Source organism: Callithrix jacchus, chromosome 12 (assembly GCF_049354715.1).
Source record: "Callithrix jacchus isolate 240 chromosome 12, calJac240_pri, whole genome shotgun sequence".
Lineage (NCBI taxonomy): Eukaryota > Metazoa > Chordata > Mammalia > Primates > Cebidae > Callithrix > Callithrix jacchus.
Window position 1 is genome coordinate 58,166,018 of NC_133513.1, and position 14,831 is coordinate 58,180,848.

Genomic DNA, 14,831 nt, shown 5'->3' on the forward strand with positions numbered 1-14,831 from the left:
AATGGTGCGATCTCGGCTCACTGCAACTTCTGCCTCCCGGGCTCAAGTGCTTCTCCTGCCTCAGCCTCCCATGCAGCTGGGATTACAGGTGCCTATCACCATGCCTGGCTAATTTTTGTATTTTTGGTAGGTAGAGATAGGGTTTCACCATATTGGCCAGGCCGGTCTTGAACTCCTGACCTCATAATCTGGCCAGCTGGGCCTCCCAAAGTGCCTGGATTATAGGTATGATCCACCACCTGTGGCTAATTCCATTCTTCAAGGCTCTATCCTGATGACTTTTCTAAATGCCTCATATCTCGATACTGTCACATTGGTGATGAAGTTTCAACACAAAAATCTTGTGGGACATTCAAACCATAGCACAGAGCCCATGGGGTCTTAATACATTGGGTGGGAGGCGAGGGGCAAAGGGTAGGACAGGAGGATCTAGGCCCAGACTCTGAGCGGCACCGGTTCACATTCCGAAACTGCTGGTCATTTCGGCTCCGGGTGCCTCACGCTTCTCATCTGTAAAATAGAATGCAGTCGATCCGACCGAACCACTCTGCATCTCTCTGCCTTACAATAGCTCTCTATAGCTCTTAGGAGCAAGTTCAACCTCTTTTTCTTAGCACATTCGGGTCCCAGTTTTCCTTTCCAGCCTCCTGTCTCATTACCGCCTTGGCCAGAGCAAACTGCTTCTTGGTGTCCAGACTTCCCATGTCCCCTTTATCCTCCAGGTCTTTTTTTTTTTTTTTTGAGATGGAGTCTCACTTTGTCACCCAGTCTGGAGTGCAATGGCTCAGTCTCAGCTCACTGCAACCTCCGCCTCACAAGTTCAAGCGATTCTCTCCCCTCAGCCTCCTGAGTAGCTGGGACTCCAGGTGTATGCCACCACACCCAGCTAATTTTTTTTTTTTTTTTGTAATTTCAGTAGAAATGAGGGTTTCACTATGTTGGCCAGGCTGGTCTCAAACTCCCGACCTTGTGATTCACCCACCTCAGGCTTCCAAAGTGCTGGGATTACAGGCTTGAGCCACCGTGCCTGGTCTATCCTCCAGGTCTTTGCACACATAGTGTCCTCAGTCCTCAGAGCTTTCCTGTGTGGGAGAGAATGGAGCAGCATTTGAGCCCAGACACTACGCATTGCCACGCTGATCATGGCTGAGCGTGCCCAAGGGGTCTGTGTGCCCCACAGAGGAGCATGCCCCACCGTGTGCACTGAGGCAGAAATGAGTTGAGAACATTCCAGGGGGGCAGCTCCGGCATGGACTGGTTGTGAGCCTGTTCCTGCTCACCTCCAGGTGGGCAAAAGCAGCTGTCCTCTTCCTCACTGTTTATACTGGCCACCTGCTCAGGTAGGCGGGAGAAGTCCAGGTGGGAGCCGTGAGAGATAGCCAGGGGGTGTTGATTTCCACTGTGTGTGGACGAGGGAGAGCACCTCATTCCTCAGGTCTAAGCATTAAGAAGCCCAGAGTGGGTGTTGTCAGGAAAGCCAGCCCAGACCTTAGCATTCCAGAGCTTTAAGTGAGGGGGCTGCAAACTCCAATGCCTATAGTGGCTGGGGAGCTATCACAGTGAACGGCACGGCAGCCGTGGCCTTCTTGGCCTGCTGCTTTCTCAGGTTGGAGAGACATGAATTCACAGAGACGATATTGTGTTGGAAGTCCAACATCAGTGCAAATGCTATGACGTATGGCAATGGGATTTGCTGCGTCAGTACTGGGGAGATGGAGGGATGGGCAGGTGGGGACCCTGCCCTTCTTCCGTTAAAGAGGCTGCTGCCCCACCCACCAGAACCTATTTTTCTGTGGGAATGAGAGCACCCCAAGGCGCAGATGCTGTCAGACCCCGTCCTGTCCCCCATACCTTACCTTTCACTGTGCTCTGGAAACTTCAGCCACCTGTGTCTTTACCGCTGCATCTTTACACTTTTTCCAGAGTATGGGAATGCTGTTCTGTGGGGGCTAGCGGCTGTGCTGTGAAATTAACACTCTCCAAGAGCAGCCTCAGCCCTAGGCTGGCAGGGGTTGATGTAGGAGCCTTCAAACTCCCTCCCCTCACCCCAGGGTGCAGTGACTTTAAGGCTCGGGCTTTGCACCTGGTTCTCAGAGGGATTTGGTTCCAGTTCCCCAAGGTGGTGGCTGGCTCAGAGGCACAGTTGTGCTGGCTGCCTGCCTCCTCTCCGCCCTTTCCGGGCCGTCTGCAGCTCCTAAGGAAACCATTTGCCTTTGTCCCAGTGTCAGCTGCCGGTGTAACCTAAACCAAGACACCTGATTTTTGAGAGGAGCCAAGTCTGCTTTTTATATAAAACCGCTTTGACCAGGTACGGTGGCCCACGCCTGTAATCCCAGCAATTTGGGAGGCTGAGGCAGGGGATCACCTGAGGTCAGGGGTTAGAGACCAGCCTGGCCAACATGGTGAAACCCTGTCTCTACTAAAAATATGAAAAAAAAAAAAAAAAAATAGCCGGGCGTGGTGGTGGGCACCTGTAATCTCAGCTACTTGGGAGACCAAGGGAGGAGAATTGCTAGAACCTGGGAGGTGGAGGTTGCCATGAGCTGAGATCTCGCCATGCACTCCAGCCTAGATGACAAGAGCGAAACTTGTCTCAAAAAAAAACAAAAACAAAAACAAAAACCGTCATTCTCAGCAAACTGACATGAGAACAGAGAATCAAACACTGCATGTTCTCACTCATAGGTGGGTGTTGAACAATGAGAACACATGGACACAGGGAGGGGAGCATCACACACTGGGGTCTGTTCGGGGGAAATAGGGGAGGGACAGTGGGAGGTGGGGAGTTGGGGAGAGATAGCATGGGGAGAAATGCCAGACACAGGTGAAGGGGAGGAAGGCAGCACATCACACTGCCACGTGTGTACCTATGCAACTATCTTGCATGTTCTTCACATGTACCCCAAAACCTAAAATACAATAATAAAAAAAAAGAAACCTAAACAGTATTTTCAGGACCATTTCCTTTAGGTTTCAACTTTGCTTTATTTTAGCTCTGCCTAATTCTTGAGTTCCAAGTACACATATGGCTACTAATTAAAAAAAATAAAAAATAAATAAAAACCCTTCATTTTTGAGTGTTGTCCTTGAATGTCAACTGTTTGTTTTTGTTTTGAGACAGTCTCGCTTTGTTACCCAGGCTGGAGTGCAGTGATGTGATCGCAGCTTACTGCAGCCTCGACCTCCTGGGCTCAGGTGATTCTCCCACCTCAGCCTCCCGAGTAGCTATGACTACAGGTGCGTGCCACCATGCCCGGTGAATATTTTGTTTTGTTTCTGTAGAGACAGGGTTTCACCATGTTGCCCAGGCTGGTCTCAAACTCCTGGACTCAAGTGATCTGCCTGCCTTGGCCTCCCAGAGTGCTGAGGGTTACAGGTGTGAGTCACTGTGCCTGGCCTGTCAATTGTTAAAAAAACAAATACAATGTGAGCCACACATCCATGGGACAATTAGGCCCATGGCCAAAGGTATACAGGGCTGAGTGCACCTGAGCTTGGCCTGACCCTCTGAACTCCTGGGCACCGTGGCTGTGGCCATCCCCAAGGGTATACTTTTCAATGACTTGGCTGTCTTCCTTCTCTGCACTGAAATGCATCCTCTTGTCATTCTCCCTCCCTTCCTTTCTCCCTTCCTTTCCCAATCTTCTCCTCCCTTCCTTCCTCTTTCTTTTTCTTCTTTTGAAGAGATGGAATCTTGCCATGTTGACCAGGCTGGTCTTGAACTCCTAGCCTCAAACAATCCTCCCATCTCAGCCTCCCAAAGTGCTAGAATTATAGGTGTGAGCCACTACGCTCAGCCTCTTCCTCCCTTTCTTTCTTCTTTCCTCTTCTCTTCCCTCACCTTCCTCCTCCCTCCCTCCCTCCCTTCCTTCTTTTTCCTCCTTCTAATTTTCTTGGGCAGGCCTCTCCTGCTGGGCATTTACTACCTGCTTCTTCTTCCAATAAACAGCCCACAGCACTCGGCAAAGGTTTTACTAGCTACTAGAGGATTACACCTCCAGGAAACCTATTTACTGCTGGTAACCTTTGTCCAACTGTTTCAGAAATGGCTCCTCTAAGAGCTATCTCAAACTCCTGTTTCTCAGATAAATAGTATCCCGTGGTGTTTATGCCTGGCCTGGTTCTCCAGAACCACTCTCTGTGGGGGATGCCACATCTTTTGGGTTATGCCACAGAGGTGTGCGTTGAGTTGAGGAAAACAAGAACCAGGGAGGTTTGGGGACAGCAGCATGGATGTCTCAGGGCCTTGAGCCCTGGCCCACAGTGCCCCCAAAGCTGCTGCAATCTCTGAGGGCTCCTCCTACCCTGGCAGTTCAGTGAGGATGGCGTGAAGGGGGATGAGCCTTAAACCCAACCCTGGGCTTTTTCTCCCAGCCAACTCACCCGCCACCTTCTTGTCTGCTTAGGGTGGCTTTTGGTCCTACACACTTCCAGCTGCAGGCTGCTGGTAGCTACTAACTCTTCTGTAGAATGATGGAGTCTTGGCTGGGTGTAGTGGCTCACACCTGTAATCCCAGCACTTTGGGAGGCTGAGGCTGGCAGATCGCTTGAGCTCAGAAGTTCTAGACCAGCCTGGGCAACACGGTGAGGCCCCATCTCTAAAAACATACAGAAAAAACTAGCAAGTGTGGTGCATGCCTGTAGTCACAGCTTCTTGGGAGGCTGAGGCAGGAGGATTGCTTGGGCCTGGGTGGTCCAGGCTGCAGCAGTGAGCTGTGATTGCATCACCGCACTCCCAACTGGGTGACAAAGCCTTAAAAAATAAAGGAGGCCAGAGTCCTGAAAATGTTGTTGTTTGGGAGGAAAAAAAGGTTTTCATGATAAAGGAATTCATAAAAATTGTTCTTTCTAGGCTGTAAGTCAAAGGAAAGCGGCCTGGCAGAGCCTGTCATCGCTAACGTACACTGTAACCTCCCAAAGCAACCCTGTGACCACGTTCTTGCACACACACTTTGGGACGCTGCTGCAGGCTCCAGGGCTGGGCCCAGCAGGGCTCGGTGGGCAATGGCACAGGTCCCTGACCTCAGACCCCTGCTGACCAAACTGCTTTCTAGAGAGTCCGAGCTGGCTCTCCCTGTCCTAGAGAGCCACGGGGCACTTGGCTTCTCCCCAGGGTTGGGTAAATTGGGGTGTAGGAAGGAAGATTGAGGATCCCAAAGGAGTCTGGGGGTCGGGAGAAGGAGGAGGAGGAGAGACGGTTCCGGCCTGGTGGCTGAGGTGGGGGTGGGTGGGGAGGCATCCAGGCTTCTCCGCTCTGTGATTAGTGCAATTTGTTTCCCCAGGGGGTCATTTGTGGTAGGAAACACAGCCTAGAAATTAAACTAACTATATCCAGTTCCCAGTGCAGGGAGACAGCAATAGCATCGGATTGAGGGGTGGCAGTTTCTGTTCAGGTTGGGATGACAGGCACCGGCTCAAGTACTTTCAGGGGCAGGAGGGAGATGGCTTGAGCTTCCCAGACCTGGACTGGGTGAACTGGCAGACACAGGTTTGAGATCTGGGGAGGGGGCCTCTCACTGAGCCTCTCTGAGTCTTTACTCCATCACTCCAGGAGCCACTGTCCCTGTGCTCAGCCCTCCTCTGGCCTCTTCCTGCAGCTGCTGGTCCTGCTCCCGCCATGTCCCGAGACCTACAAAGGCCCACCAGCTCTGGCTTCTGTGTTAAAATACGAACTCTCTCCTTTCTCTCTGGGGAAATGGCCATGCCCTATAGGCAGCTCTTGGGAGACAAGCAGGGCTGAAATCTAACAAGAACTGAAGTTGTTATGACGGATCTAACTGCAATTTCAAAGGACTCCCTTCAATTTCTTTTTCTATTTTTTGTTTTCTTCTTTGTTTTTGTTCTTTTTAGTATCTCTGGGACTCCCTTCAATTTCTTAGCTGAAAGGATCCTTGGCGATCTTCTCATGAGCTTTTGGAGATTTAGTTGAAGGCCAAATAAATCTAAAATGCTACCTGAAGCATGTCAAAACGCTACAGATAAAGCGTATCAAAAGGTACAGTGGCTCTCCTTAAGAGGGTGCCGCCTACCCTTTCCGCTGACTTTTGACTCCCTAATGGGGCTTTTTGGGAACAACGGTTGTAAACAACTGATTATACCTTCATTTTAAAAGGAAACTGGTGTCCAAGTCAGGGAAGTGACTCATCTAAGGTCACACGGCCAGTGGCAAAGCTGGGACTTGTGCCCAGGCCCCCGACTGCTGGGGCATCGCTCCTGTGTCTGCCCACAAATACCTGGGTTTACTCTCTCTTTACCCAGTGCAATCCCCACCAGCTCTGCCAGCCTGGTAACGTAAGGAATAGTCATCCTGTCCCATAGTGCCCTAGTGCCTTTGGTCCCTTGGGAATGGGCAGGGGAATTCCCTGTCCTGCTTCATGCTGGAAGTCACCTCCCTTCTTCCACTGTTAAAATTATGACCCAATTGCTGCTGAGAACAAATGCAAAGGAAGAGGCAGAGACACACTGCAGGTCTTGCTCATTGCATGTTTTCATTTTTAATTAAATAAGTCAAGTAGGCCAACAGGAGAGGGGTTCACATTCTAGTCTGCAAAGCAGGCCCTGACTGCTGGCGGCTGCCAGCTCTCTGAAGGGCAGCCCCAGCACTTCCAGGAGATGGCAGATTGTCTGTGGCCACAGCAAGGACATCTGGGACAACAGTGACAGCAGTGGGGCTGGGAGCAATGTGGAGCAGTGCCAGAGGCTGAGCAGAATGGGCTACATGCTACACACACACACACACACACACACGTGGGCGCATATGTACATACTGTGGCTATGTATGCCACGAAGGGTTATCATACCATGCAGACATGAAAGAGGACACAGGGCAGAGGTGTTGGCAAAAGGACAGTGTGCAGGACCCAGGCAGAAGCAGGGGGAGTCAGGCAAACGTGGACCAGAAAATACAGCTGAGATGGAGACTTCAGGGGGTGCCCAGTTCAAGCCAATGGCAGAGGAAGCAGACCACGTGGGTCATTTCATTTCCCCAGCGAAGTACCTGATCTAGGTGCCTGAGCTAGGTCCATGAGAAGGTACCATGTCTGTAGCCTTGGAAACATGTTCAGATTTGTCCCGCATACAGTTACGGGATGCCAAAGGACATGAGACCAAAGGATCTTGAAGCTCTTGAGACATGTGAAGTTGCCAATTCTGCTTTATGCTTTTGAGGTACAGAGCAACTTCCACTATCTCTGAAACTGCAGCGAGTCCAGGAAGCCCTGGGCCCTCCCTTCCATCTGGCTGCGACTTGTCCTAGAAGCTTCACAAACAAACCCAATAACTCAGGAGCCCTGGATTCCAGCAGAGGGTCCTTCTATCAGCTTGGACAGATCAATAAGACCCAGTTGGCTTGTGCAGGCGTCTGCTCCCACCACGCCCCCATTCTCTCTCCTTGCCTCAGGAATCAGCCCTTTGAGAGCTGGTTTTGCTTTCAGACTTTGGGAATGGGGGTGGGAGGGGACTGCCTTGAGGACACAGCCATCCAGTCTTCTGTTCCTGTCCTAGCAAGGGACAAGCCCTACAGTTAACTGGTCTCCCCATGTTGCCCAGGCTGGTCTCCAACTCCTGGACGCAAGCAATCCTCCCATCTTGGCCTCCCCAAATGCTGGGATTACAGGTGTGAACCACTGCACTGGGCCCCTCCGGTCAATTAAAATAGGTCCTAGTATAGGAGAGGATGACTCAGAGGAGGACTCCTGCTGGAGCTCCTTCCATTGCCAGACAGATGGCAGAGATAGATGTCATGTGATGCCTGGTGCCCTCTGTTCTGTGGGTTTGGTCAGCAGCTGCCCCGCTACGCCAGCCTCCAGCAGCAGCTCCCAGGCTGAGGGTGCTAGCCGACAGGAAACAAACTCGTCATTTACCATCTCTTTTTTGCTTGTTTAGTTATTTTCAAGTGCATGTATTGAAGAGGGACAAAAGCCTAAATTTGATTTATGTTCCTCAGCTTTTGGAAAATAACTCGGTGACCAGCTGGGGTGCGTGTGACAGAGATGGGCTTCTGTGCACATCTGGGCTTCTCTTGCCCTCTCTATGGGGACCTGGGAATCCTGCCCTCCACTAACTACTCCCAAGGACCCTCCAGGGCTCTCGTCCATTCCCCAATTTATGAACAGGTCCTGAGGGGAAGATGGCAAGAGGCAGAGTGGGGACAGCCTGCGAGCATTAGACACTGCCCTATCTCACCAAGGCCTGGAAGGTTCTGAGCCATTGCTATAGGCTGGGCTGCAGAACTCATCAACAAGAAGGAACATGAGTAACACTCATTGCTGAATGGTCCTCTGTGCTGGGGAGGCTGCGGCGGTGGAGAGAGGCCTCCGCTGCTCCGTCTGTCTCCAGGCAGGTGGGCACTTTGCAGGGGAAGGCTTCTGGCAGAGCAGCTGAAACAGAGGAGAAACCAGGGCTGGCCTCACTGAAAAAGGAGGCCCAGTCTGAAGCGGTTCCACCTTCTCCATCCCAGCTCCAAGCTGAAAACTGTGTCCACGTGGATGACTCCAACCACAGCCACAGCGTGTCAAGCCAATAGTCACACCACAGTCCTTCCCCAAACCCCAAGGTTCCCAGAGCATCACTGAGCCCCAAGGGATCCATTGCTAGGAAACATCCACCCACTTAAGTTGTGACTTAAACACCCAGGCAGAGATAATACAGCAGAAAGGGCCTTGATGTGGCATCTCAGATCAACACGAGAGAAACCAAGGGATCTCAGATCTTTTTTTTTTCTGAGGTGGAGTTTTGCCCTGTTGCCCAGGCTGAAGTTCAGTGGCACAATCTCAGCTCATTACAACCTCCGTCTCTGGGGTTCAAGTGATTCTCCTGCCTCAGCCTCCTGAGTAGCTGGGACTACAGGCACCCGCTGCCATACCTGGCTAATTTTTTTTGTATTTTAGTAGTGATGGGATTCACTGTGTTGCCCAGGCTGGTCTCAAATTCCTGAGCTCAGGCAATCTGCCCGCCATGAACTACGGCATTGGGCCATGATCTCAATGTCCAGGGGCCACTGTGGTGCTGAAGCTCGGGCTTATTCTCCTCTAGTGTTCTGAATCGTCTTCCGGTGTCCTTGGGTGAATGGAGTGTATGAATGGTTTCTATTGTTATTTTGTCTTTCTTGATTTGGGTACAGCTTTGAGTCCCTGCAGATAAAAAGGTATCTTCTGTCCCTTCTTTTCACAAAATAAATAAATAAAGTCAACGTGCAGTGTGCACGTTGTCAACGTCCTGAGAAGTCCCAAAGGCCCACTCTTGGTACCATCCTCAGAGGGCAGCGTGGGAGGCTTTGGCCCAGAGTAAGAAGGAGGGATAAAGTCTGCTGTCCACACTAGCAAGGCCCCAAGGAAGAGCCTCAGATGGAGGTGGCTGCCCCTCCCCAGTCCCAGCACCCCCCACCTTCATGTGGGGAATAAAGGAGGGAGCAGGCGGGAGGCTGGGGAAGAACGGCCAACACTTCTGGGCCTGCCAGAAACATCCTGGCCCCACGGTCACGTTTTCAGAGCTGGTGTTCCTTTGAACTCTAAATTAGAACCATATCTCTGCACATCTTACTCTTGGATTCTAAAACCAAGAGTATTGGGATGTTCAGGCAAAATAGAAAAAGAAAAGAAAAAAAAAAAAAACCCCAAGAGTGGAGACCTCCTTGAATGACTGGAGGCCACAGTGACAGAGACCCAGCAGCTCTAAAGGGCTGTTAGAGCGAGTCCCACGGGATGGATAACAGCCTCACCTTCTCAAATGGTGGCTTCCTGCCAGGACACACTCTTCCCTCCCCCACGGCAACGCTGGACTCAGATCCTGTGCTTCCCCAATGTCTGTATTACTCAACCCAAAATGTAGCCCTCTGGGTTTACAATGGGCATAATCTGACATAGAAGTTGTCCAGGAAACCAGAAACAGAGCTGGGCAGCCTTCAGCAAACGCTTGCAGCCCCTGCAAGCTCTGGATACTGAGCTCTCCTCCTGGGTTTGCGGTGGGAGTGGGGACGGGCTTCTACTCTGGGTACACTTGCTGCTTGGTCCTGAGCCCCTGCCCACCCAGGAAATATATTAGAGCGTGGGAGGGATTTTCAAATCCAGCTTCTTCTCAGGGAGAGGCGAGGGCTGTGAATCTCCACTGCTTCTGGACATGAGGCAAGAACACTGTTGGCTTTGAGATTCATCCCACATGGGGTTCAAACAGAAAAGCCCATAGGGCACTGTGGCCTGCCATGTGCCCACCTGTCCTCGCTCCTCCTGGGAAGGCTCCTCCTCCTGTCCTCTCCCTCTGCCAGGAGCCAAGTGCTCCCTGCTGGTTTTCCCCAGCCTCCCTCAAGCTCTCAGGCCTTCACTGCTTGGGAGAGGCAAAACAAAAGCAAAACATCAAACAAGAAAGACACCAAGCCATAAATAACTTAAAAACCCCAAATGAAACACCCAGCACATCCTGTGTTGAGCAATACTCTTCCCAGAGCCCTAAGGAGGAATTCCAGGCACTGGCTGTAACCATGGGGACCAGCTGGCGACCTCTGTCCACGAGGGAGACGGCGGCTTCTCAGGGAACAGCAACCCGGTGGGACTTCACCCCCAAGGGCACTCTGTACTTTCCTCTTGGCCCTGCCCCACATGAGGCCTGGCTGGAAATGGAAGGCCTGGTGAGCTGCCTTTTGCCTCCAGGGACCACAGCTGCTTCTGCCTGCCAGGCCTGAGGCAGCCTTCAAATATGGACACGTTCTGGAGCCAGCCAAGCTGGCTGCACCATTTCGAAACATCCTGCCTGCCAGCCTCGAGGATGTGGATGGGTCAGAGGAGGTAGCCATGAGAATCTAAGGCGGGCAGGGGCTTTGAACGCTACAGTTCTGAATCCACCGTTCAGTGCCAAATTTAGCTGGGAACCGTGTCACGTCATGGTCCTTTAACGTGTTTCCTTCCCCCGCCCTGCCTTCCAAATATTCCTACAAATGCAATCACAGGCTCCTCTGAGGTGTGTGAAACAGAAAAACCCTGTGAGCACAAGCAGCGAGGAAGCTTGTCTGCATAGATGTGTGTGCACTTGTGCCTTTATGATGCTTGTCTGTCCACGTGTGGTGTACATGCGTGTATGTCTATATGCATGTGTGCTTTGCAGCTCTATATGGGGTCCTGATTCATCAGTAACCAGCACAGCCATCCCATTCATGAAAATGCTGACTCGCTCTGTACTGGTTGGTAAACAGCCACTGTCATCTCAAATGAGCCTCAAATACCACCTTTGACACCCTGGGCTGTCCCAGCCCCTCCTCCAAGGATCCACCCAAATTTCAGACCTCACCATCCAGACAAGAAACGGTTAACATCAAATAAAACAGGAGGTCCGAGCAGAGCCTTGCTCCTTCTGGTTATTAAATATTTGGACTCTGGCCTGCAGGGTCTCCAGGCACAAATGTGTTTCTGTGTGTGTGAGATTGAAGCTTGCCAACAGGCCCGGGCCTGCCTGGGCCTGCTCAGGAGGCTGCAGCCCCTTGGGTCTGGGTGTGATGGCCCTCAAGGAGTCAGGGCACTGTCATGTTCTCCACGATTAACCCTGGGGCCGCCGCTGCGGTGGGAGCGCTGGCTGGGGGCCCTACTGCTACAGGAGACGCTGCTTGCTCACCACGCTGCGCATCCGCCCTCTGCGAGGGCTGCGGCAGAAAGGCGGGGCAGGCCTTTCACCAGGAGGGGCACACCGGGCCCTGGCCCGGTCTACGTGACCCAGAAGGTGCCCCGCTCCTCCAGCAGACTGAACGAGCGGTTGGTGAGGGCGGCGGCGTCCTCAGCCAGTTTGTAGCCGAAGAGGCGCATGGCGGTGCCGCAAGCAGCCTGCACCACCTGGGCCAGCTTGAAGGGCATGCTGAAGCGCCACTTCTCGAACTGCTCTGAGGAGTTCTTCTGCGTGGAGTAGATGCCGCTGCCGTCGTGGGCTGCCTGCGTGTTCTTCTGGATCCAGTCCTCCACCTGCGGGGTCAGGGGAATGCCTGCGAAGCGGTACATCTCGCGGGCCTTCTGCAGCGGCCTGCGTGCCACGTCCTCGTAGCGCACCAGCATGTAGCGGCCCCGCAGCCAGGCGGGCTGCCGCAGCCCCAGCTCTGCGGACAGGCGGATGCTCTCGCAGTTGCCCCGCAGCCGCTGTACCTCCTCCTCCCTCAGCTGGTCCTGGCCCTCGTCGTCCAGCCACTTCTTCCAGGTCTTGTACTTGCCGGCGAAGGCCACCATGCGCGAGGCCAGCACGGCGCGGGGGTCGCGCACCAGCTGGATGACTCGCAGGTCCAGGCGGGGGTCCTCGGCCAGTGGCTGCAGGAACTCCAGCTGCCTCATGCGCACGGCCTTGAGGGCCATGTGGTCCTTGCGGCGGCAGGCCTCGGCGGCCAGTGTCACGTTGAGGGGCCCGCAGCGGCGGTTCTTGCAGTGATACTTCTCGAAGACCTTCTTGACGAAGGGCGTGCAGACCGGGTCCTCGCACAGGGAGCGGCTGGAGCCGCGGCGGAACATGAACTGGGTCAGATGGTCCTCAGGCAACGGCGTGATGAAGGGCTCCAGCACGTACAGGTCGCACAGGAAGAGCTGCTTGAGCACGTCGCGATACACCAGGGCCGAGCCTGCGGCGTTGGCGCCCCCCGGCTCGAAGGACACCGTGCGCTCGATGTGCCACAGTGGCTCGAAGAGGTAGAAGATGTTGCCCTGCTGGTTGAAGAACTCGCCCACGAACGAGGAGCCGGTGCGCGTGGTGGCCATGAGCAGCACGTGGCGCCGGGGCCTTGCCGCGGCCGGTCTGGGCGGCTCCTCCTCCTCTTCTCCCTCCTCCTCTTCCTCCAAGGCGGCTTCCACTGCTGGCTCCACGCCCAGCTGCAGGCTGAGGTTGTGGAGACGGCTCTTCAGCTGGGAGAAGGCTGAATCTAGCTCGCTCAGGGACAAGAGAGACGCGTTCTCAGCCAAGACCAGGGCTGGGTCGGTGCCGTTGGCATCTGCCAGGGCTTGGGGTATCTGCTTCAGCCTGTCTGAGACCCTGTGAGGACACAAGAAGACCAGGGTCAGTGGCTGACTGAGGACCCCGCCTCCCGGGCAACCCTAAGCAGTCCTCCAACTAGATCACCAAAGCCTGTCTCAGTTGGATTTCCCCAAAAGCAGACTTTGAGGCAAGGATTTGTGTTTCAGTCGTTTAATTGGGACATGATTGCAGGAAGAACTGGGTGGAGAAGTGAGGCAGGGGAGGAAAGGCATCCATGTAAGGATGTGCTACTAGGATCACGTGTGGGCATTGGACGCTCAGTCTGATGGGGACCTGGGGGACATTTACTCCCTGGTGCTTCCGGCTTGCAAGTGTGCAGGTAGAGAGGAAGCCCTCAGGTGCAGAGCTGTAGGGGCTTGCAGTAGAACCCAACAGGCGTGTGCTGGAACAGTCCTTGCTCAGTGATCCAAATGGGGCATTGACAGTGTCTACTCTACAACCCAATCCCTGATCTACCCATCTTAGCTAATGCTTTCTGGCAGGGCTTGTGCCTGGGAGGAGAACAGGCTAAGCAATCTTTCTATATCTAACAGGCCCAGGGCACATAGCTGTATGCTGCCAATTTGAAGGGGTAAGGGGGCGTTCCCAGAGTAGCATGCCCCTGGAGTTGACCAGTACACAACCTGGCAGCTGCACATGGCAGCCCTGCCCATCAGAGTACCTAAGTACTAGCACCTTGCCTTTCCATGGGCGCAATGACATCAAGACTTCTACAGGTGATGTGCTGCTAATGCAAGGCATCACTCTAGGCCAAGAAGTACATTAATAGTAATAGTCGCAGCCAGCAGATCCTGGACACCAACTATGTGCCAGATACTGGGCTAGATGCTTTTACATTTTCTCATTAACCTTTACAACAACGCTGGTCCCAACGTTAGCCACATTTTACAGGAGAGGAAATGAAGACTCAGAAATGGGAACTATCTTGCCTAATCTTTCACAGTTGTAGAGGGCCACCACGAGGCACTCCAACCCAGGCCAGTGTCTACTCTACAACCCAAGCCCTGATCTACTCAGACAGGGATTGGGTTGTAGAGTCCAGAGCCCAAGTCTCACCCCTGTACCGTCGTGAGGACGTGTGCAGGATCCACTGCCTGGGACACAAGAGGGGCCTGGGGATGGCTTGTTGAAGGAAGGCATTTGCAGGTCCACAGAGAGCCCTGCAGTTACCTCTCTGTCCCCCCCCACCCCACCTTGAAAGGAGGATGAAGACTTGGGCTTGCAACCCTCACCTTGATATGATTTTATTTTCCTTTTCAATGAAGACAAAAACTATCACCACGAAAATCAAGAAAAGGGCATATTTGCTCCTCATCTTCAGGCTGTGCACGAAGTCCCAACAGTCCTGGGACAAAGTGAGTCCTTTCTCCATGGGGAAAGACGGGGCCATGGGGGCGCCTCAGGCTGGCCTTGGACACTCAGCTCAGGGGCATCACTCAGGACCTGGCTTGTCGTCTTCAGGTTGGGGACACCCTGGTCCTGCAGAGAGACAGGTGGTCAGAACACCATTGTCTGTACACGAGGAATGCAGAGGACGTTTCTCCACCAGACTTTTGAGGATCTCGGCCCTGGTTAGCAGCCAGGACTCCAGATCCACTCTCCAGACAGACTGTGCCTGAGAGAGACTGAAGGTCTCTTTAATAGGTCATTTGAAATGCTAATGAATCATCAGGTTCATCCATCCCACCTCCATCAGCTTCTCCCTTGACCTCACACAGCAAAGCCATGTGTATGGAAAAGAGTAGCCCTCGTAGGATAAATGTTTATAATGGCAAAAAGAGTGCAAACACCTGAATGAAAATGGTGGAGCATCCAGGTAATGGATTTTTGTGGCTACAAAG

General features: G+C 53.1%; 1 protein-coding gene and 1 pseudogene across 5 annotated transcripts in view; both read right to left on the reverse strand.

Moving 5' to 3' along the window:
• Positions 1–6,469: 6,469 nt before the first annotated feature.
• LOC128929296 (uncharacterized) lies at positions 6,470–9,463 on the reverse strand (annotated as a pseudogene). The gene has a single exon (XR_008475496.2). The product of XR_008475496.2 is annotated as an uncharacterized LOC128929296 (transcript).
• The window catches only part of CHST3 (carbohydrate sulfotransferase 3), a 48,011-nt gene continuing 39,649 nt past the window's right edge, over positions 6,470–14,831 (reverse strand). For all 4 annotated transcript variants that reach the window (XM_078345635.1, XM_035268042.3, XM_035268041.3 and 1 more), the window contains exons 2-3: positions 14,223–14,469; positions 6,470–12,987 (exon numbers count right to left, since the gene is read on the reverse strand). In XM_078345635.1, the coding sequence (XP_078201761.1) occupies positions 11,688–12,987; positions 14,223–14,380 (1,458 nt within the window). In that variant the 5' untranslated portion in view covers positions 14,381–14,469 and the 3' untranslated portion in view covers positions 6,470–11,687. The remainder of the gene's footprint in view (positions 12,988–14,222; positions 14,470–14,831) is intronic.